The sequence below is a fragment of the Hyla sarda genome, chromosome 1 (assembly GCF_029499605.1).
Source record: "Hyla sarda isolate aHylSar1 chromosome 1, aHylSar1.hap1, whole genome shotgun sequence".
NCBI lineage: Eukaryota > Metazoa > Chordata > Amphibia > Anura > Hylidae > Hyla > Hyla sarda.
In genome coordinates this window covers 531,928,973-531,953,396 of record NC_079189.1, presented here as the reverse complement: position 1 = coordinate 531,953,396, position 24,424 = coordinate 531,928,973, and the positions used below count along the sequence as shown (strand labels likewise).

At 46.0% G+C, this 24,424-nt stretch overlaps 1 protein-coding gene across 2 annotated transcripts in view; it reads right to left on the bottom strand.

Moving 5' to 3' along the window:
• HEXB (hexosaminidase subunit beta) overlaps positions 1-23,630 on the bottom strand; it is a 42,951-nt gene extending 19,321 nt beyond the window's left edge. The window contains exons 1-7 of one of the 2 annotated variants that reach the window (XM_056539979.1): positions 23,273-23,630; positions 17,031-17,185; positions 15,169-15,234; positions 12,197-12,243; positions 11,790-11,900; positions 8,569-8,670; positions 494-626 (exon numbers count right to left, since the gene is read on the bottom strand). In XM_056539979.1, the coding sequence (XP_056395954.1) occupies positions 494-626; positions 8,569-8,670; positions 11,790-11,900; positions 12,197-12,243; positions 15,169-15,234; positions 17,031-17,185; positions 23,273-23,574 (916 nt within the window). In that variant the 5' untranslated portion in view covers positions 23,575-23,630. The remainder of the gene's footprint in view (positions 1-493; positions 627-8,568; positions 8,671-11,789; positions 11,901-12,196; positions 12,244-15,168; positions 15,235-17,030; positions 17,186-23,272) is intronic. The other variant, XM_056539970.1, reaches the window with a different exon arrangement.
• Between the last annotated feature and the right edge of the window lie 794 nt (positions 23,631-24,424).

Genomic DNA, 24,424 nt, shown 5'->3' with positions numbered 1-24,424 from the left:
AAATGGAATAATGTTATGGGCTGGACTAGGCCTATTCATTTTAGAGAAGGGAAGTCTTTCCAAGACATTTTGGACAATTGTTTGTTTCCAACTTTGTACGAACAATTTGGATTTAGCCCTTTTCTGTTCCAGCATGACTGTACCCCAGTGCACAAGGCAAGGTCCATAAAGGCATGGCTAGGTAATTCTGGTGTGGAAGAACTTGAATGGCCCAAACAGAGCCCTGACCTCAACCCCATCCAACATCTTTGGAATGAACTAGAGCAGGATGTCCAAAAATTCCTGCCAATGTAACATGTATGTGTCCCAATACTTTTGTCCACATAGTGAAGATGGGCATACAGGTGCCCCACTCCCAGGCATTAAACCAATAGAATCCTTTATTTTAATGGGATAAGTGAGATAGATAAAAGAAAAAACACCTGCAACTGCACCCCCTGCTCCCTTTTATATAATATTTGAGAAAATAAAGAGAGCAAGGAAAAGTACTTACCTTTACCCCATGAGCTAGTATGTCCTGGAGTGTCAAACTCTGGTATAACTCTAATGCCTCTGAGTCGGGCATATTCGATCACCATGCGGACATCAGTGAGAGTGTAGATGTGTGTGGATGGATGGTAAGCTCCCTGCAAAAGCAGCACAAATATAACAGAGTTCTGCACATTAACTCAGCATAACTGGGACATTCCCAGAGCTCATTCCCAGAGAAGTGTCCTCATTGTGGTATTCGTATATTGTTGCATTAAAGGGGTACTCTGGCCCAAAGACACCCTATCCAAAGGATAGGGGATAAGATGTCTGATAGCAGGGGTCCTGCCGCTCGGGACCCGCACACTCATGCAGCACCCACGAGTCCTGACCCGGCAGACTCAGAGGCTGCAGCGCTGCGTGCAGCTCCCAGTGGTGGGTGCTGCATGCAAGATAGCGGGTGTCACCAGCGATGGGACCCCCACAATCAGACATCTTATCCCCTATCCTTTGGATAGGGGGATATGATGTCTTAGGGCCTGAGTACCCCTTTAACAAAACATTTGAAAAGCTTCCCAAGTGTATTCACATTGTGCAGTGTACATGGAAGGTTCATATTGAGTTTATATCTTTTTAACCTAAAAAGGATATTTCTATCTTTCTCGAAGGATCCATTGGGGGACACAGACCGTGGGTGTATGCTGCTGTCTCTAGGAGGTATGACACTATGGCAACAATGAAGTCGGCTCCTCCCAGCAGGATATACCCGCCTCCAGGCCCTGAGGTAATCAGTTTTAGTACCAGAGCAATAGGAGAGAACCGACAGGTCAAGGAAAAAACACGAACTGTCCGAGAACCAGAAGAAAATATATAACTGAACACACCCTCGGACAGAGAACCAAAGAGAAACCCAAAAGGGCGGGAGCTGTGTCCCCCAATGGATCCTTCGAGAAAGAGATTTTACGGTAAGTGTTAAAAAATCTCCTTTTCTCTATCGGCTCCATTGGGGGACACAGACCGTGGGACGTACCAAAGCCGTCCCTTGGGTGGGCAGATAGGCAGACGACTGTTCCATTACCGCCTGCAGCAGTTTACGGCCCAGACTAGCATCAGCCGATGCGACGGTATTAACCCGGTAGAACCTCGAGAAAGTGTGCAAAGACGACCAAGTAGCCACCTTGCAAATCTGCGAGGCCGAGGCTTTGTTCTGGAGAGCCCAGGATGCCCCAACAGAAACGGGTAGAATGAGCCACAACCCTGAAGGGAGGAATCTTCCCCCTACAGCGATAGGCTACCTAAATGGCAGACCAGATCCACCGAGAAGTGGTAGCCTTGGAAGCAGGTTGTCCCTTACGACGACCTTCCTTAAGGACGAAAAAGGAATCGCACTGACGAAACGAAGAAGGGATAGAGAGGTAATACCTAACAGCCCAAACCACATCCAGTTTGTGGAGTAAATGCTCCCTAGAATGAGAAGGAGCGGGACAAAAGGACGGAAGAAAAAAAATGTCCTCATTGAGATGAAAGGCCGAAACAACCTTAGGCAAAAAGGAAGGATCTGGCCGGAAGACAACCTTGTCCTAGTGAAGCACCAGAAACGGAGAACGGCAGGAGAGAGCTGCCAATTTAGACACTCCCCGAAAGGAGGAGATAACAACAAGAAAACACCACTTTCCAAGAAAGGAGGCGCAGGGACCAGAACCAGATTCAAGTCCCAAGGGGGAGAAGGTGACCGATAAGGAGGGGCAGCAAGGAAGGTCCGGACATGAGAATTAGAAGCCAGAAGATGCTGGAAAAGAATAGAAAGGGCCGAAACCTGACCCTTAAGGTAAAAGAGACAACCCCAGTTCCAATCCCGACTGCAAGAAAGAGAGAAGACGGGAAGCCGAAAAGGTAACAGGACACAAGACCTGAGCTTCACACCAACTAAAACAAGACCGCCAGGTACAGAGGTAAATTTTTGGCAAGGAGGACTTACGAGCCTTGAGCATGGTGCGAATGACTTGGGAAGAGAAACCACGGCCTCGACTGCCACGCCGTCAAAGCAGAGACTGTAATAGGGGTGGCACAGGAGACCTGAGATAGGAGGTCTGGACGATAGGGAAGGCGTAACATTAAGTCGTTCAGGAGCCTGACCATGACGACGTACTACGCCCACCAGGCCCAGGCTGGGCCACTAGAATGGCGGAAACGTCCCACTGAGAGTTTCCTCAAGACCCCGAAAAGAGAAGAAAGGGAGGAAACAGATAAGGTAGGGCAAAGCCCGACCACCAAATAGACAAGGTAGGGCAAGGCTCAACCAAGAGAGGAACGCTTCGGTTGTGGCGGGACAAGCAGAGGTCCACGCCTGGAGCACCCCAGGGGTTGCAGATCACAGCAAACACCCCTGGATGTAAGGACCAGTGGCCTTGGACGACTGAGGATCGGCCGAGAAGATCACATCCCAGGGACGGCCAGACTGAAGATAACAGAGATGGCCGGAAACCTGAGTTCCGCCCAGGAGGGAAATTCCCAAGAAGCAAGCAAAGAAAGAATTTCCCTAGGCCCCAAAATGTTGAAGGGGAAAAAGCTTCTCCGGGGGGACCCAGGACCCCAGACTGGGCTGTCCCTGAAAACACCTCCCCAGCCTGACAGACTGGCAGGGATGGACAGGAAGGAACACCCCCGAAAAAAATGAGGGGGAAAACGAAGCCACCATAGGACCAACAAGACTGATGAGAAAGAACGATCTTGTGGCTGAGAGACAATGGAGACCTGTCACACCGGAAGAAAGTCACCAGTTGAAGAGGTCGGTGATTAAACTGGGCAAATGGCACGGCCTCCATGGCCGCCGCCAATCGACCCAGGACATCCATGCAAAAAAAAAGCGAATGGAAACTGGAGCAGGGAGCCGAAGGCATCAGACTCTTGAAAGGAGTCGGCGGAGTCGAAAGCGGGCAGAGGCCGCATCGAACTGGAGCCCCAGGAGAGTGGTTGGGCTTGCCCCAAATGACCATCCAACCGAAGTGAGACAAGGTCTGGAGGTTGAGACTAAGACTCTCCAGTATCTGGGTCCTAGCTGGAGCTCAGATCAGGAGGTAGTCCAAATAAGGAATCACGGAAACAACTGTTGTCCGTAAAAAGGCTATCACAGGCGCCGGGACTTTGGTAAAGGTCCGCAGAGAAGTCGCCAGACCGAAATGGATAGCCACAATAGAAAATGACCGTCTGGAACTGCAGAGCGGAGGTACCGCTGATGACCGGGAAACAATGAGAAGTGGAGGCAGGCATCCTTGATGTCCACCGAGGAACGAAAACTCCCCTTGAACCATGGACGCCAGCACCGAACTGAGAGACTCCATTCGGGATGGGAACGCAAGAGGCTGGCTGAGATACTCGAGAACCAAGACTGGGCAAACAGAAACGCCTTTCTTGGAGACCACAGAGAGGTTGGAATAAACCTCGAAAAACGTTCGCCTGAAGCTGCATGTCCAGGCTTTCCGGAGGGTGAGAGGCGACCAACCACCCGAGAGAGGTCGGCGGGTGGGGGCGACCCTTCAGACCAAGGAAGGCCTACGGGTGCCTGATGGGGCCACCAAACGGCCGGAATGGATAGCTGACCTCCGGGAGGAATGGGATCGGAAAGAGGAGCCCTCTTCCCATGAAGGCGGCTGGCTGGACCCTTTGTTGGTACCAAAGGTCCGCAAAACTGGAAGGAGAAATTACGACGGAAAGCGGTTCTGTGAGTCTTACCAGAGGTAATAAACTCTTTTTCCGCCCGTCGCCTCACTTCCTGAAGGTGGCGTCCGCATTCCAGGCTTAAAGCCACATGAAGGGACGGTGGCTACCAGGTAGCTTGTGGTAAAGGCAGCACAGTGACTCCACATGGAAGTAGAACACAGAAAAATCTCCGGCTGCAGAGCATCGGAGAGCTAGATTAAATAAATCCTCCAGGAGGGATCTTGAAGACTACCCTGGCGGAGTTGGAAGACTATACTAAAAGGGCCTTTGACACCCAGGCAGAAGCAAAAGCAGGAAGAACCTGCTGCCTCAAGAGATTGCCAAAATATCCACCTTCATGTCCGCTGGATTCTTGAAGGCAGCCGCATCAGCCAACGGCCGGGTAGGCGCCTTAGAGAGGCGGGAGACCGGCGGATCCACAGTTGGAGAGGAGGTCCACCGAGCAATGAGGTCCTTGGCGAAGGAATACCGCGCTTGAACCTTCTTCATTTCCTGAAACTTCTTGTCAGGGTGACTTCAGGAGGATACCCACAGGGCGTAAAATTCAGCGTGAGAGCTGAAAGTCTTGAGTGCCAGTCAGGCACAAAGAAAGGGGACTTCTGGAGCTACGTCCGAAGTTCCTGGGTCCTTTAGGTGGAAGGTGTCTCTTATGGCTGCAACCACTGAGTACACCACATCAGGCACATCCGTGCAGTCCTCTGAGTCGGAGGCCGAATCAGAAACCTCATCCACAAGATCTCCAGGTGAATGGGAACGAGGTGAGGCAGCCCTGGAAGAGGTCGGACACGATGAAAGGAAACTTCTGGACCACGTCCGAAGTTCCTGGGTCCTTTAGGTGGAAGGTGTCTCTTATGGCTGCAACCACTGAGTACACCACATTAGGCACATCCGTGCGGTCCTCTGAGTCGGAGACCAAATCAAAACTTCTTCCACAAGTTCTCCAGGTGAATGGGAACGTGTGAGGCGGCCCTGGAAGAGAGACCTGGTACGCGGGTCTGGAGAGCCAGAGCGACCGCCCTGGGAGCATTCTCTAGAGGAGTGACTCTTGCTACAGGTCGGAGTAACGGGGCGATGCCTGCGAGGGAAGCACCCGTGCCTTCCAGAAGACTCGGAGGATGAGTCAGATGACACACCCCTATGATGCTGTAAGAGCGTCAGAATAGGGGAAGAGCGGGACCCTCTGGAGGGCTGGTGTAGGGAGGGACTCTCCAAGGCAGTCCCACACAACGGGAGACCTGAGCCAAGAGGGATATAGACTGGGAGAGGGAGGGAACCCAGGCTGGAGGGGCGGGCAAACCCACCGGGTCTGGAAGAACAACCGGGGTAGAGTAGCAGGGGGGTCTGGGGGAGCAGTGGAGCAGGCAGAACAAGTGGTTCAGCAGAACCAGACAGTTTAGAGTTACAGCATTAACAGTATTAACACTCCAGTTAACTGTTTAGAGGGAGGCCGTTCTGGGCCTCTCTCACCCAAGACTGTGTTCCATTTCACTGTGTTGCTGATACAGTCTGCTTATCTTACTGTTTCACATGCCTTGAGATCACCATAGACCACAATGGACCTATTTTAAAAGTTAAACCACAACACTAACACTCTGTCCCACCCCAGGACTCAAACCCGTGGTGGTCTCCAGGCTGTCAGAAAGGAGAAATGCCAGCCAATAGCAAGGGAGGGGTGTGTTAGGAGCAGGGGGCACCGCTGATTGTACCCGCCACCATAATCGCGCGCACAGCGTTGATTGGTGCACAGTACGCGCCCAGAGAAGATTCGGCAGCCCTGGGTGGGCGGAGCTAAAGCACACCGGGCCGCCAAAGTATTAACAAGAAGTCCCGTAATGGTGCCCGCTCCTTGCCCCGAGCGCACATGTGAATGCATGTGCGCTCGCGGGGAATTGAGCAGACTAGATACCGCCGGCAACAGCCGCTGCCGAAAGTGAAAGTAAGCCGGCGCTCAGAGTGCCCGCATAGAGAACGCTGCGGCTGTCAGCCGCTTCAATGTAAAAACACACACAGTCGTTCCACACACACACTATATTATATTATATATTTTAAGAATAAAGTGTAGAAAGTTGTGCCCCATTCAAACTGCCACTGCTCACCCCAGTTTTTAATAAAGGACCCCCTGTCCAGGCCAGCCCCATTAGACCGATGAGAAAGGTGGGCCAAAAACTGAGGGTCTCCAGATGTTGCAAATCTGCACCTAAGGAGAAAGGGAAATATACTCACCTCAGTCAGAAGAACTTACCTCATGAAGTCTTCCTATGAAGTCTTCAGCCAGCTTTTATCACCTGCATCATGCCAGGCTACCATGTGCGAGCAGGGAGAAAGGGTGACCCCGGACCCATGAGGTACAACCCCAGGCGCTGACCGTTGGCAAGAGGGGGTTAACAGCGCATATACGCAATGTCTGTACCCCCTCAATCGCAATGGGGAAACAGTGAGCCGCAGTTCCTGAGTCCCCACCTGAAAACAGGAAAGAAAATGGAATAAAAAATCTAACACATTCCCTAACTAGGAAAATAATAAAACATAATACCTGGTCTGGAGAGAACTCCAGACCATGTCCACCTCCTTCGACACCAAGCTTAAACTGATTAGCTCAGGGCCTGGAGGCGGGTATATCCTGCTGGGAGGAGCCGACTTAGTTGCCATAGTGTCATAACTCCTAGAGACAGCAGCATACACCCATGGTCTGTGTCCCACAATGGAGCCGATAGAGAAAGTACTTTTATACTTTGCTCAGCAGCAAAAGGTTCATGACTATTGTTTTTGTTTTTATTTGTGGCCAACTAAGTAACAGCCCTTTTTCCTGTACATGAACACAATGGTCCAGATCTGTCAGATTTCCCCATAACAACCAATCACAGCCCAGCTTTCATGTCTTAACAAGATCTAGTAAAATGAAAGCTGAGCTGTGATTATATATTTACACCATGGCTTGACAAATCTTAAGTACCACAACACCATGACAACTGAGAATTTCCTCCTGGCGCCTACATTTTGTCAGCTGCTCTGTGCTGCCCCTGGGGTTGCCAGTGATAACTCGTTCCATACAAAAGCTTCTGTGCCACCACCGCCTTTCTTTGCAACCTCATACTTCCAGATTATGTGTCCCTAATGCATGCATGAGGCTGTGATGTACTGGGAGAGGAGCCAGAGCAATAACGGGGATTCCCTCCCACCCTCTCAGGGGTCTGTGACAGAGTCACCAGTAGGTAAGGGAAACCGGAAGCGGCCGGAAAAGAACACCCAGCACTGCCAACCAGGTGGGTGCTGGGGGCGATGTCATGTATGTGTGGGACTGTATACCCAGCCTGGTGTCCTGCAGCATGCCATATGTTACAGCTCTGTCCAGCCAGCACCAAGACCCTGCAGCACCACCTGTCACTCTCCCTCCTGCTGCCCCTCCTGTCACTGCTGTCGCCCTACAACCTGCTGCCCCTCCTGTCACACACCCTCCAAACGCACATCACAGAAACAAAATTTAATAAAAAGTGAACAAAGTCAATACTACACAAGTGGTACCAATAAACTGCAGCTCACAGAGCAAAAACTGAAAAATCTCACACTGGTCATTAAAAAAAATATATAATTCCTGGCTCCTAGATTTAAAGCAAATATGTCAGGCCGTGGTTTAAAAATTATATATCAATGTATAGTTATATTATTCTGATGTTGATCTGAAAGAAGAGCTCTGTGTGGTAAAAAAGTATGATAAAGCAACTTACTAATATATTAGCCATAGGGCACAGATCTCCCCTATCAGCTCTGCTCTCTACCTTGTAGCTGTAACAACATGTCACACTGTCCCTGCATCCCCTCCCACCCTATGTGCTCAGAAAAAGATTAGTAATATGGAGGGTGGAGCTCATATTACTGTTCATTCGATTTTAAAGGTAGAAGAAAGCCTTTCAGTCACATTAGAACAGGTTCACCGAGAAACACTACATGCTTCCTTAAAATCTAAGGAGTGGAAATATGAGCTCCCCCTCTTCACATAAATGGTCTGGTTTTCAGCAAACAGAGGGGAGTAGGGACAAGACATCACAGCTACAAGCCAGACAGCTCAGCTCAAATGGAGACAGCTCAGCTCAAATGATGAGCAACATAATATTAGTAAGTTGCTTTATTATACTTTTTGACACCATACAAAAAAGGTTGTTTCTTTCACTGGACAACCCCTTTAAATTAAATCCACAGTGGATTAAACACCTGAAATCCACAGCAGATTAAGTACATGTAAGTGTACCCATTACCTGCTTATTTGACAACTGTGGCTATCCCACCTTTTACCATCCCATAGGACTAGACTATTACTGTACACAGAGGTGTAGTATGAGCAGCAGATCTCTCTTGGCTTTAGAACCTGTTAAATTCACCCACCTTATTACTTAGCTCTGGAAAGGTGATGCTCTGGTAGGGAAAGGATTGATCATCTACAATATGCCAATGGAAAACATTCATCTTGTTGAAAGCCATAGCATTCTGGAAAATAAATAAGATTTCCATTACCAAAAACCATTAAAGAAAAATCCCCAAGATGTAAACAAAAAAAATATATGTTAAATTCTTAAAAGGAACATGCGATCACTTTCGCGCTGCCATAACCACAAGTCATCACGGTGGTCTCTAGTGGCTTCTCCCCTCTAAACATTAATTGATTAATTGATAGATTGCTTCTCCCTGCAGTCAGGTCGGGGAGAAATCACAAGGACCAGACAGCATGATATTATGGAAAAAAAAAAATCCCCTTTAGGGTCGGGTCACACGTAGCGGATCCGCAGCATATTTTACTCTGCGGATCCGCTGGTCACCCGACCCATATTGTGCGTCCTGCTGTTGCCCCCTAGCCCCGCCTCCCGGCCTGCTCACAGCGGCAATCCGCCACTCTGAGCAGCCACACTGGGGGGCCTGAGAGTCGCCGAATGCACTCAGACATTGCGGTGTTGCCGCAATGTACGAGTGTACTGCACATGTGCATCCGCAGTGTACACAGACATCTTGGCTGCTCCAGGATGTCTGAGTGCACTTGGCAACTCGCAGGCCCCCCAGTGTGGCTGCTCGGAGTGCCAGATTGCTGCTGCGAGCAGGCCAGGGGGCGGGGCGAACAGGAAAGGGGGCGGGCCGGGTGGGTTTGGCAACAGCAGGAGGCACTATATGGGTCGGGTCACAAGCGGATCTGCAACGTAAAATATGCTGCGGATCGGTTACGTGTGACCCTACCCTTAAAGGAAATCTAACGGCTTATGTGCCTAATAAGGAAGTGCTTTATTTCTCTCAGGAACAAAGCATCATACATTTTCAAATCCAAAACATCAGATTCCTTCTTTTTCCTGATCTCTGCCTTAGTAAGACAGTTGGGAGATGCAGTATGATAAACAACCTATTCCACAAGGAGGGGGTGTATTGGATGCCTTCCATGAAAAATATATATACATAAGCTATGGGTACTAGAATTCTAGAGGTTGGATGCTGATCCAAGGAGTTATCGGAGTTACGAGGCAACCAACAGAGTCATAAGTGTTTTTGCCTTCCTATGGATCAATCCAGCCTGGTTGCAGTGGATGGGATTAAAAAATAAAAAAGCGTATTACTCCATTTCCATAACTCCCATAGGAGAAAATGGGAGTCGTTGAGTTTTTCTTCAATTAAATTCCTACCTAAACAGGCCATCAGATGATACCTGCAAACACAGCAAGTGGCTTTATTTTAGACCAGTGGTCTCCAAACTGTGCCCATTCAGCACAATTTTTAAACATAGCTTAAAAAAGAAAACTACAAATACCAGCTGTTTACCTTCTGTAACTGTCAGACCATGCTGGGACTTGAAGTTTTCTAACTCAGGAAAATAGTGGATTGTATTAAATATATGTTCTACTGTATAGTACCTGTCTGGGTGCTACAAGCGGTACTGCTGGGACACTATCAGTAATTGAAGGGCTGCAAAGCACCACTAGAACTAAGACTGTAGGACTCTAATGCAGCGTTTCTCAACCAGGGTGCCTCCAGCTGTTGCAAAACTACAACTTCCAGCACGCCCAGACAAAACAGGCATGCTGGGAGTTGTAGTTTTAAAACAACTGGAGGGCTACAGTTTGGAGACCACTGGTCTAGACAGTGTCATTCTGTAACTTTAAGGGTATGTTCATACTGAGGAATTGGCGAGGTATCCTCGCTTAAAAATTCAGCCACGGAATTACTGTTTTTTTTTTCCCGCACGGAATATAGGCGGTAATTTTTTTTTTTTGCTGGACGACAACCAATTAGAATTACCCCTTTTTTTGCGTGGAATTTCTGCGCAAGTTCCCCGCAAAAACACGTTCGGCGGAAAAATGTATTAACATTACAGTCTATGGGAATTTAGATGCGAATTCCACATGAAGAATGAATATGTTCAGTCTTCATGCGGAAATTCCTCAGTGTGAACTGAGGAGCAGAATTCAATTCAAATCAACAAGGTTTGGCACTGCTGAATGAATTGGAGAGGAATAAGCAAGCGGAATTACTTGTGGAAATTCCTCTTCATGTGTGAACATACCCTTAACATTCTTTACAATGTCAGCTGTACATGGATTCGTCATTGTGGAGCTCTAGCTGTATTAGTAACTACATACAACTGCTTTTAAATGGGTATGGTCACTTAAAAAAAAAAAAAAAAACATCGGCATGTTGTAGAGACATGTTTTGATAAGTTGGGTATGAGTGTTCAAAATGCGACCGATACCTAGACCTAGCAAAGAGAAGAGCACGCTAAGAGGGACAATCTTACAAGGTAAGTCTATGGGATTGTGCCGGTCAACTGCATATTTCTTTGCCTTATTCTAACTGGGGTCTTAATGGGCTGGGGGGGGGATCTTAACACTCAGACTCCACCAATCAAAACTTTTGACGTGTTTCTAGGACATGTGTAAAAAAGAAGTATGTGTGCAGCTCACAACTACAAAGCCCAAGGTTACACTGGATATTCACCAATACACTAAGGTGTGCTAATCAATCATCCAGACCTCAAAGACTTCACAGACTAGTTTTCTAGTGAAGTCTTTGAGGTCTGTATTTTTGTTTGTGGTCTGTGTTTCTAGGACACGTCAAAAGTTTTTTTTTTTAAAGCAACAGGTACACTTTAAATGTTTTCTGTCATTTTTTGTCTATGTTAGAGTAGGGAATCGCTGGAGACTGAAGACCTTGAACTGGGTTACGACCTTGCGTATTTTGGCAAGGTCATAACTAATACAGTGCATTGTGCACAGATAGTGAATCCTGTAGGCTTATTTTTGCCCTGTATCCAGTTTTGTAACCAGACTGAAAATAGTAGTATACCACGGTTTTCAGTCATGTCACAAAACCGGATATGGGGCAATTAATGAGTCACTATCGGAATCCAATAGGCTCAAATGAATGAGATGCAGGTTTTCACATCTACCAGCCGAATCGTGGTGTGAATGCACCCTTAGTGTGGCCACTTTTCTGTGATACTTTAAATGTTACCAGTTTTGCAATAGCTTCTATAATGAAAGCACCAAACATACCGCCTGATAAATGATACATAAAGAGCAATGGACAATAAATCAATGTGTATCCTGGAATAACAGAAACACAAGACTCACCAGGTTCAAGAGAATAGTTTTTAAAGGCAGGTAGTGCCTGGATGTGTCCAGCAGGACTCCTCTGTGTGCAAACCTAGGAGCATCTGCGATTTTGGTTTTGTTTACAAGGAACTAGTTAAAAAGGAAACACAAGAAATATATATATTTCATAATCAAGTCTAGGGCACAAAACATTTAGTACATTATCTTTTTAAATACATTTTAATTATCTAAACTAATTATAAAATACTGAAATAAAAAGAAATAGACTGCAGTAACATTTTCAACCATACTTCATGGTGTGGTGACAAGGATCAAAGGGCGACAAGACAGCCCCATTTATTATTGTTTCAATGGAAAGACTGCCTTTAGCAAAGATAGGAAAGGGGATTACTAATAGTAGTGTCCAAAATAATCAAATCACTTACCGCCCCAGCACTGTCCTCATAAACCAGTTGGCTGAAGGTCTCCAAACCTTTAAGAGAAGAAAAAAAATAAAAATAAAAATTATATTATATTATAATAAATATATATATATATATATATATATATATATATATATATATATATATATATATATATACATACATATATATATATATATATATATATATATATATATATATATATATATACACACACACACATACACACTAATGTCTTGTCTACAGTATTAAGTCCATGTTCACACACTGTTTTTAATCCTTAATTTGAGGGAGTTGTCTGGAATTAGAAAAGTGGGGTCAGCTTTTTCCCCACCTAGAGAAAAAAAATATATATATATAAAAATATGGGCCTAAACTGCAATAGCAGGGACAACCCATATATAGGGTGGTGTGTTTTTTGTGTGAAAAAAAAAAAAAAAAGTGACCTGGACTACCTTTTTTAATACATTCTGACATTTCATGTACAGTGGTCCCAAAATATACAACATTTATTGGTTCTGGGGCAACCATTCTATGTTGGAACCAATGTATATTCAGCCCATATATATGAAGACAAATGGTAATGTCAACTCAAAGTAAGAATAAAGAACAATATGCATAAAATTATATGATATATATTGCCAACAAAACAGCTGTTATACTATTGAATTCAATAGAACTCAGTTTGTCTGCTCTAGTGACTAATCAAGAATTGGGCGGTCGGCTCAGCAGGATGCTGCACCAGGAGGTGGGCAGCTGCTGACCAGACAGGAGACTTGGAAACATCTAGAGACACAGTGAGAAACTGTCACTCACTGTGTCTCTACTACACATTGTAATGGGTGGTGCGCAACAGTGGGGCAACAGAGTAGTTCCGGGTCAGTTAAAATAATCAGCTCCACTGAAAAGCTTATTCTGTACTCTTATGGCCGCAACATTCTAAAGTTAGCAGCATTGTAACCAAATGCTGTATTTAACTTACTATGGTCATTAAAAGGCCATCATATGTCGGGGGGGTGAAAAGTATGGAGCTAGCTAAAACCAGGGTGTTAAAAGTCAGCAGTCAGCACAACAATTTATTAGAATAGGACCTGTGCATGACACTCGCTGAGGACATACAGCTGCCCTGACAAGTGTACCAGCCAACCTGCTGTTGCATCTCTCCATACCTAAAGTCAGATCTGGAAGGAGAGACCCCTGGAGGAAAACTTTTATAAAAGAAAGTGTAACCATCATTTTGTATGTGATCATAAGTTTCCATCCACTAACTTTGCAAATCACAGTGCCAAAAACTTAAACAGAACAACCAGTACATACAAAAACATAAAAATAAAAAAGGTATTTGCGCTCAGTTGGAGGGAACCAAAGCATAATATATTGGTACACCCCCCCCCCCCCTCCCCGTCAGGTTAACTCAGGTCCTTTTCTTCAGCAGTGGGGAATACCATAGTTCACCCAAAGAAGGTTCTTAAGGCGTTTGCGTTTGTAGTTGAGGTTGGTTTATTAGTAAAACACTTAACCCCTTAAGGACCACGGGTTTCAGTTTTTTGCAGTTTCATTTTTTCCTCCTCACCTTTTAAAAATCATAACCCTTTCAATTTTGCACCTAAAAATCCATGTGATGGCTTATTTTTTGCGCCACCAATTCTACTTTGCAGTGACATCAGTCATTTTACCCAAAAATCTTTGGCGAAACGAAAAAAAAAAATCATTGTGCGACGAAATTGAAGAAAAAAAACGCCATTTTGTAATTTTTGGGGGCTTCCGTTTCTACGCAGTACATTTTCCGGTAAATATGACACCTTATCTTTATTCTGTAGGTCCATACGGTTAAAATGATACCCTACTTATATAGGTTTGATTTTGTCGTACTTCTGTAAAAAATCATAACTACATGCAGGAAAATTTATACGTTTAAAATTGGCATCTTCTGACCCCTATAACTTATTTTTCCACATATATGGGCGGTATGAGGGCTCATTTTTTGCGCCGTGATCTGAAGTTTTAAGTGGTACCATTTTTGTATTGATCGGACTTTTTGATCGCTTTTTATTCATTTTTCATGATATAAAAAGCGACCAAAAATACGTTATTTTGGACTTTGGAATTTTTTTGCGCGCACGCCATTGACCGTGCGGTTTAATTAACAATATATTTTTATAGTTCGGACATTTACGCACGCGGCGATACCACATATGTTTATATATTTTTATTTATTTTTTTTTATAGGAAAAGGGGGTGATTTGAACTTTTAAGGAAAGGGTTAAATCACATTTATTAACTTATTTATTTATTTATTTTTACTTTTTTTTGCAGTGTTATAGGTCCCATAGGGACCTATAACACTGCACACACTGATCTTTTACCCTGATCCCTGCAAAACCATAGCTTTGCAGTAATCAGGGTTATCGGCAGTCGATTGCTCAAGCCTGAATCTCAGGCTTGGAGCAATCAATCGCCGAGGGGACACGCAAGTAAGTGGACCTCCGCTCGTGTCCCAGCTGATCGGGACACCGCATTTTCACTGCGGTGGTCCCGATCAGCACCGCAGAGCAGCCGGGATGGTTTTACTTTCGGTTTAGATGCGGCGTTCAACTTTGAACGCCACGTCTAAAGGGTTAATAACACGCGGCACCGCGATCACTGCCGCACGCTATTAGCCCCGGGTCCCAGCATCAGATACATGCCGGGACCGACCAGATATGACGCGGGGTCACCACGTGACCCCACGTTATATCGCGGGAGCCGGCCAAGGACATAAATATACGTCCTTGGTCGTTAAGGGGTTAAAAACCTTAAAAATGTGCAAGGGCAATGTGTTTTTTGGGCACATATACAGCCCTTCATCAGGCCATGGCCATAATTTTTTGTAATATTTTTCTTTCCCTCGACACAGAACAATCAGTGATTCCAGGTTTGACACTTTTTTATTTATTTTTTTTATCAGCAATGAAACATTTAGGGAAAGGACTTACCTCGCAGAGCACCCCAGACCTGACTGGCCTGTAACACAGCGCCATCATCATCGATTATCAGTTTATCTGCAAAAAACAAGGAAAGCCCATGTGAGGTCACTTAATGGACTGACGGCTTGATGTTACTGAACTAACAGTTCCCTTCCTCCACAAGTCACACTCCAAGGTTCAGGACAAAGGCAGTGGTCTGCAGGACATACATCCTTGGACTATCTATGGTTTATCCAGAATTAGAAAAACAGAGCTGATTTCTTCAAAAAAATAAATAAATAGAGCCACACCTGTCCTCAGGCTGTGTGTGGTATTGCAACACTGTTCCATTGAAGAGAATGGAGTCAAGTTCTAATGCCACACACAATCTGAGGACAGGTGTGGGATGTTTATCTAATTCTTTTCCTGGATAATCCCTTTAATATGGCGGGTACAGCAGGGACTACAGAGAAAGGCCTAAGCTCTTCACATCCACCTGCACCCAACAGCCCCCCTGACTTATGAGGGGTCAGTCAGGATCTCATTGAATTGACAGACTAAACTGGGGGCAACAGGCAACAGCAGGTCCCGATGGACCCCATTATAGTCAATGGGGTCCGTACGGCGCCGCTGTTTTTCAGCGGGAGACAAAGACTACACAAGTTGTATTTTTTCTCTGTCGGCCATCACACTACCATGTGATAACGGTAGTGTGAAAGGGGCCTGAGAAAGTTAAGAACCAAAAATAAAGTTATACAAGAAAAGAATGTGGTGTCCCAGTACCGTATCCTATCTGGTACCTTTTATTGTGGGTGTCCATAGCCAGAGTCCCTAGGACGTTGGGGTCCCAATTGTCTAGCTCACCCCTAGTCACCTCTCATCCAGTTGGTAATTGTGCAGTAACCAATTAGGATTTAGATGTATAAGATTATATAAATGTAAATAAATAGTTAATTACCTGCCCATAGCGTAGCAGGACCTGCGGGTCACGTGGTCAGGTGAACTCTATAGTATTTCTGCTTGAGGACCTTTGGAGGTCCCTGTGACGTAGTCAATCCCATCACACTGTGTAACAGTGAATGACATGTTCGGACCAATCAGATTACCCCACCCCCTGCCAATATAAGGGAGCGGTGGCCATGTTCTCGCTCTCTTGTTCCTGTGCAAGCAAGCAAGCAGCATCTGCGCTGCTGAGATCAGTGAGTCTAGGCCTGAACCTTGCGGCGACGGCCGATAACTTCTAATTTCTGAGTGTATCAATCCCGTCGCACTCTGCAGGATCACCGGACCTTATCTATCCCCTAAATCGGGACGGATCTGCAATAACTACCCTAAATTCAGAGACTTTTAATATCATTCAAGGTCCGCAACAATTGTCAGTCATTGAGATATATACAGACTGTTTGCCTGAGACTGTCATTGTTCATTGGATGTACTGCAAGCACTTAAGTAAAAGTTTGTTCAAGTTCCTTGTGGACCTTCAGTCATTTTATTACACGCACCTATCGTTTCTGGGAAGGGCGGCGATAGAGAATTACCTCAGCATACTAGCCCTCAGCCTGGCGTCACGAACTATAGGGTTAACATTAACCCCTTATCTACTACAACATCCCAACTACCCTACACCCCCCAAGGCTTACCACAAGAACATAGGCCATGGACAAGGTTGCGTTATTACAGTATAGTGTCCAGTATTACACATCAGGTCAGTTCAGCTGACTAAGGCCCTAACCATGGAGACACACCGGTCTGCACAGGAGCTGTACGTAAGACTGGAGAATATTTCTAATAAAGGATTGTCTGTACAGTGCAACTTCAATTACAATTCAGTGTTTTTTACGCCCCTACCACCAACCGCCATCAGGCCAGAAGAACATACACATTATACTTACACGACTCATCTGATTTTACGTGGGGATATATAAAACATTCATTCTGTTCAGAAGTTAGAATAACCTGTAGCTGGACCAGCCGGCCGGCCGATGGACCGATGTCATTTACAGCACTGTCTATGAATGGTTTGTATCCAAACATATAATCGTAATATCTGTAAGAAAGAGAAAAAAAAATAAAAAATGAATTCTACAGATTACAGAAATAAGGTGCCGTCACCCTGCTCTACCAGGCTACTGAATGCCATTCCTTTCTAAACATTAAGGGTAGGGTCACACATAGCATATACACAGCTTATTTCGCGCTGCGTGAAATCCCCTGAACAGCTAGACATACCCTGTATATTCTCCTACAAGCAAAACAAACAGGTCTTCTTTGCAGAAGCCCTGCAGTGTGCAGTAAGGTGCACTCTTTCCTCTTGGCACCAGAAGTGTTACAAGTGAATCTGTCAGCTCTTTACCATGCTCAGAGCTGCAGGCATGGGCAGATATATGATTTCCGCTGAAAGATGTTTGTAGAGTTATAAAATTACGTCTTCCTTCTGAAATCAAGTGTCATAGAGGCCGAGCTGAGCTGCTGCATGCATGCCTGCCTGCTCCCTCCCCCACCTCCTCTTGCTTGGCTTCTAGCTCAGAGTCCTCTAGGTCAATCACTTAGGGCAGCACCAGCTCTATGACACATGAGCTTGGAAAGAAAACATGGTTTTATAAAAACAGCCATTAGCTAAGAGACAGGTATAACTTGTTTCATCTCCCTCTAACCTATCTGAAGTGTCAGGAACTGCCCAGAGCAGGATAGGTTTGCTATGGGGATTCGTTCCTGCTCTGGACAGTTCCTGCCATGGACAGAGGTGTCAGCAGAGAGCAGTGTGGTCATACAGAAAAGAAATTCAAAAAGAAAATAAATTCCTGTGGAGAATACAGCAGCAGATAAGTACTGGAAGGATTACATTTTTTAAAAGTAGTAAGAAGATAAGATAAACTGAGTATATCATGGACTGCTTCCTAATACCAGAACAGATTGGGACTGAATGTACGCCTGGCTAACCGCTATCATATATGTATCGCTAGGTTATCAATTGTGAGCTCAAAGCTCCATTCCAGTGCTATTTATACCTCTAAAACCTAGTAACAGAGTCTTATTGCCACACCACAGGTCATTAAATTAGCCCGGACAATTTCATCATATGTAATAAAGCCGACACTGAAGAAAAATAAAAACCTGGCCTCCTTCCATGGTTTCTAGCAGGTTTTCTACAGGGAGAGCGGTTTGTCACGTCTTTCTCTTGTAGGATGTGACGCAAGACTGTGCACTGAGCTGAACTATTTCTCAACTATCATTCTGCTTCAGTATAGTCACAGGTATGGAAAAAGTAGCCCTACTATACATCCAAAAGAATTACACCATAACATTACACCCAGAAAAAGAAACCTCATGTTGACCGAAGTCTGTGACACGGGATGTAAAAGAGGCAAACATGACAGTCCCTTTACAAGGTCCTACCTAGGGACAATCAGACTGACAACCCCTGCTTGTATGAATATATATATATATATATATATATATATAAAAAAAATACTAATAAAGGGGTCAACCACTTACAATCCAGTTCTGTTTAGGTGTCCATACAGATTAGACTAAAGAAGTCTGCAGGTTCTGCCAACTGTGGTGTATGGCAGCCTCCTGACTCTCCACTGGCAAATGAAGTTGGTGGAGAAGAGGCGGGTGTGTTGGATTTTCACCACCAGATGCTGTCCCACTGCAGCTTACCCCTCCACATAGGAGAAACATGAACATTTGGGTGTCAGTCACTAAAAATGTATAGAGGACTTCTTATACATGGAAACTTGTCTGGTCCATGCAATACACAGAAATAACTGATTTAATGAGCCATTCGCAGTTTCACTATACCATCCTTGTGTACTTACACGTGCGGGAGCTCGTGACGTGGTAGCCACGCCCCCTCATGACATCACACCCCACAGGGCGTAGCTATGACGTCACAAGCTCCCGCCGCCGGTACCAGCGTTCGGAACAGTTTGTTCCTAACGCTGAGCAGCGGAGTACCCCTTTAAATGGTCACTGTTGATTCTAACAGATTCCCTTCATGTGATAACCTACGCAATTCCTAAAGCTTTTGTAATTCCCTTAAAAGGGGTTATCCGGGAACAATAAAACAGAGGTAATTTCTTTCAAAAACCACTCCCCATCTGTCTCCAGGACAGACATGGTTCTGCAGTTCCATTGAAGTGAATGGAGCCAAGTTGTCATACCACATACAACCTAGGAACAGACGTGGAGCTGTTAAACGAAATTAAAGGGGTTATCCACCATAAGGTGATTTTAGTACATACCTGGCAGACAGTAATGGACATGCTTAGGAAGGATCTGCACTTGTCTTGGGGCTAAATGGCTATGTTGAGAGATAACCATAACATTGTGGCTAGCTTTTTGTTTACTGGTATTTCCTGTTTGACTTGTTTTTTTTTTTTTTTTTTTTTTTACTACAGATCCCACAATTCCATTTTCCTCCCTCCCACACATCCCCCTTTGAAACATAAATGAGCAGCTCAGAGGTAGCCATTACCATTATGTCGACAGGTTATGCCCACTTGTATGCTTTATTTCTACGACTGACTCATTGCCCATAGTCCTTTTATTGTTTGAAAACAAAAACCTTCAAATAAAAAAAAAAAAAAAAAAAAAAAAAGTAAGATACGCATTCAAGTGTACCTAAGCTTTCACACACCTTCTGACATGTAAGGGTATGTTCACACTGAGGAATTGGGGCGGAAATCAAGCAGAAATTTTCTGCCTCAAAATATTGTTACTTTTCCACAAGAACTCAGAGATTTTGCGTTGAATTCCAAACGCGGAAATGAATATATATATTCCTTTTTTTTTCCCCCATGCGCCAATTCTGCGCCATTTCCGCATGGAAATTATTCTGACTGAAAAAAAATAATTAACATTGATCTCTATGGGAGTAAGACACTGATTCCGCCTGAAAGAAAGAACATGTTCTTTCTTCAAGTGGAATAGACTTCCTCATCAGAATTCTGCTTGAGGAAATTCCTCAGTGTGAACTGAGGGGCAGAAATTCTGCACAGCTCTATGGGGATTTTCACTGCTGAATGATTTGGAGAGGAAAAAGCAAGCAGAATTACTCGTGGAAATTCCTCAGTGTGAACATACCCTAATAAAGACATGTCAGGAGCTGTGATCGATGGGGATCCAGTTGCTGAGACCCCTATTGATCTAGAACGAAGGGACAGACAGGAGCACTCACCTAAGCGCTGTGTTCTCATTTTCCTCTCAGTTTTAGTCTGAAGGCTGAGTGTGCAGTGTCTAAGATACTATGGCTCAGTCCATATTATGTGCATTAGGCTTTCCAAGCACGAAAGAGACTATGTTCGGGTGAGTGCTTCTGTCTTTTCGTTCTAGAAATTGGTGAAGGTCTCGGCAACTGGTTCCCCATCGCTTCTCACATGTATCTATGACAAGTCAGAAGCGGCGTGAAAGCTTTGTTACACTAATGTTGGTAATATATGCAGATTATAATTCCTGAAGTGTGCCAGCATTAAGTACACGTTTACCAAATCATTACTATATCACAGAATTACACAAGAGGCAATTACATAATACATCCTTATGGGAATCCCTTTCCATTTAAAGGGGTACTCCGCCCCTAGACATCTACACACCTAGCACGGTACAGTCTATAGAGGATGTGCATAAGTTACAAGATGACTTGGATAGACTAAGTGTCTGGGCATCCACTTGGCAAATGAGGTTCAATGTGGATAAATGTAAAGTTATGCATCTGGGTACTAATAACCTGCATGCATCGTATGTCTTAGGGGGGATTAAACTGGCAGAGTCACTGGTAGAGAAGGATCTGGGTGTACTTGTAGATCACAGACTACAGAATAGCATGCAATGTCAGGCTGGATAGGGGATAAGATGCCAGGGGCGGAGTACCCCTTTAAGGCATGGACACAATACAAAAACATTACAAGAAATCTCTATGCCTCCCTATTCTTTCAGTCAGTAGTTGATACGGTTTCCTCAGACCACATAAAATTGTCTCATGTCTTTATGCTGTATGCACTGTGGCCGGGGTGTGGCTGCTTTGGAAGGAAAATAAAAAATAAATACAGCCAGGACGTGATCTGCAAGTCACAAGGAAGCGCTTTGTGGATGGGCTTTATGGCGGCCATAATACGGTCTAAGTCAGGGGTCTCCAAACTGTGGACCTCCAGCTCTTGCAGTACAACTCCCAGACTGTTCGGGCATGCTAGGAGTTGTAGTTCTGCACAGTTTATAGACCATTGATCTATGTGATCTTCAGGTGTCCATCAGGGGGTCAGGTATTGCAGCCATAATATGAAAATTAAGGGGGAATTTAAGATTTTTTCTCTAGGTTTCAGCCCACGATGCCAGTTTATAATACTGTGTCATTTGCTTCTATTCGCTCTGAGCACCACTTTGTCCCATTTTCATGCACAGGAAATGCTGTAGTGACAGTTTTTTATTTAGAGGAAAACTGTAGTGGTATATACCTTACCCCTATCCGAAGGCTGGGACCCCCGCAATCTCCTATATGGGCCTGAGAGTCCGCATGAAGGGAGCGTTTTGTCCCCGTACGACACGGCGGCTGACACGCATCTCTATAGGATATATTGGGGGGGGGGGGGGGGGGGGGTCAGCCGACGCGTCATGCTGGGGACAGACATGCCCCAGTTCGGACCCCGTCTTCTAAAACCTATCCCCTATCCTTCAGATGAGTTATATACCTCTACAGGTTTCCTTTAACTGACCTTTCCATGTGGCCAGAGACAATGTCATAAGTCACATGGTCTCCAGGGGGCGTGGCTCAGTGAATAGCAGGGTGTAAAGGATTTAGCCTATGTTCACATGTCGGACATTCCAAAATAACATGCAAACGCTAAGAACGCACGGGAATGCGCCGTCTCATAGAAAGCTATGCATTCCGTGCGGAGTCTGCAGAAAGAATGGACAGGAATCATCTGGAGTGGAAATGCCGCCGCAGAATCTAGTTGAATTCAATGGGACTCTGCTGCAGCGGAATCTCCATGTAGAATTCCACACGGAAATTCCGCCGTGTGAACATAGCCTTACTGAAGTAATGGTTTTCACTAGCGGTCAGCTGATTATCGGTTTGGCCGATATTCGCGATTTTGGATGTTATCGGTATCAGCAATTACTTTGCCGATAATCCGATAATGCCCCCCGCACCCCCCCCACCAGAGACCGCTGCTGCCCCATTGCCTCCCCCATCCCCGATTTTATAAACTACCTGTTCCCGGGGTCCGCACTACTTCTGGCTCCTGCGGCATCCTGTGTTACGCTGGGAATGGGGGAGGCAATGGGGCTGTGGCGACGGCAGTCTCTGGCCGGGGCGGTGGGGGGTGCGGTGGTAGGACTCAGGAGGACCCCAGGACAGGCAGGGAGAGAGAAGCAGGCGGCAGCAGTCTCTGGCCGGGGCGGTGGGGGGTGCGGTGGTAGGACTCAGGAGGACCCCAGGACAGGCAGGGAGAGAGAAGCAGGCGGCGGTCTCTGGGACTGCAAAAGCCGCTGCAGTTCATTGATTTAAAGCGCCCGCTATCTGCAGCAGCGTCGCCTGGGTGGGGGTCTGGGGGGTGTTGGGGGGGGGGGGGGGGGGGGAGGGATAAATAGCCGATAACTTATACCGGAATATCGGTATAAGTTATCGGCCCTAACCTCCACAGATTATCGGTATCGGCCCTAAAAAATAAAAATCGATCGGTCGATCCCTAGTTTTCACCCTCCCACCCACCTACTGCAATGTCTTGGTGACCATGCAACTTCTAACATTGTCTGTGGCTGCATGGAATGCTGGGAAAGGTCAGAGACAACAGTAAAATAAAAAGACTTTGCATTTGGGTCCTTCCTGTGCATGAAAACGGGACAAAGAAACGCACGGACATAATAGAAGCTAATTACACTGTATTATAACTTGGCCTCTTAGGCTGAAAAAGAAAAGTGGAACTTCACCTTAAAATGCTGCCATATATCAGTGCACAAGATGTTGCAAAACTACAACTCCCAGCATGCCCGGACAGCCAAAGGCTGTCCGGGCATGCTGGGAGTTGTAGTTTTGCAATATCTGGAGGTCGACAGTTTGGACACCACTGCCGTAAAGTGTACCTGTTAATGAAAAAAAACTACAGGTAGGGGTCGGTTTCCCGGCACTCACCTCCGGAAGGCGTCCTGCAGCACGAAGCACAGCGGCCCTGCGGTGGAGCCGGCTCCGTGTACGATGCTGAACTCCACCGGGGGGATGTAGTAGACATCGGCGGACTGCTGCACCGCCTGCGGTAAAGGCCACAAGGAGCCGTACGGGGATTCCTCCGCTGTCGCATGAAGCAGCGCACTACTATACAAGGGGTTCTCCCCTTCCGACAAGAGGTAACCCCAGCACCGGGGAGAGGAGAGGGCGAGAAGGCAGAACACTGGAAGAAGCCGCGCACCCATCACTGCGCCGGTACCCGGAAACATATTGCTGTCAACTGCATCTACCGGGTCACGGGACGGCGTGGTCACATGACAGCCAGCGGACCACGCCTCCTGCTGCTGCTATAGGCTGGACTGTGTATAAGAGGCGTGCCCTGGTTAGCTCCTCCTTCTCACTGACCACAAGCATCTAGGTAGTCACCGCCCCCTGCTGCTCGGTCCCCGCCCATGGGGCAATGTAGATTGTTTCCTGAAATCGTGTTCACTTGGTGCAGTGTGCGGGAACTGGTGCGACTGTCCCATTGTGTACACACAGCTCCAAATACTTGTGTCATATAATTATCTACAAGAAATCTGCAGCATGTGAATTTAATCCTAGGCCATGATAGAGATTTGTCATCTATCACACATGACCAGGACTTGCTCAAAACTAATTGTGATTTCAGCTTTAGGTTGTATTCACATGTACAGAATTCTGCGCAGATTTTCTGCTGCAGACTTCAGTGTAAACTGAATGACTGAACACAGCATGAAATCCTGCGCATTAAATCTGTGCAGAATACCGTACGTGTGAATAGACCGTGAGGGTACGTTCACATGGGCGGATTTATTTGCAGGTTTCCCACTGCGTATTTGAAAGGGGGCAGGCGCTTCGCGGCTTTCCGCAGCAGATTTTCCGAGGCGGAATTTACGCTGCGGAAAATCCGCCACAAGCCCCATTGAAGTCAGTAGGGTCTGCGGCGGATTTTCCGCAGCGGAAATACCGGCACGGAAAATCAGCTGCGGACAGCCGAGAAGAGCCCGCCCACTTTCAAATATGTAGCGGAAACCCGCAAATAAATCCACCTGTGTGAACGTACCCTCAGGGTGTATTCACACATAATAGTATTCTGCA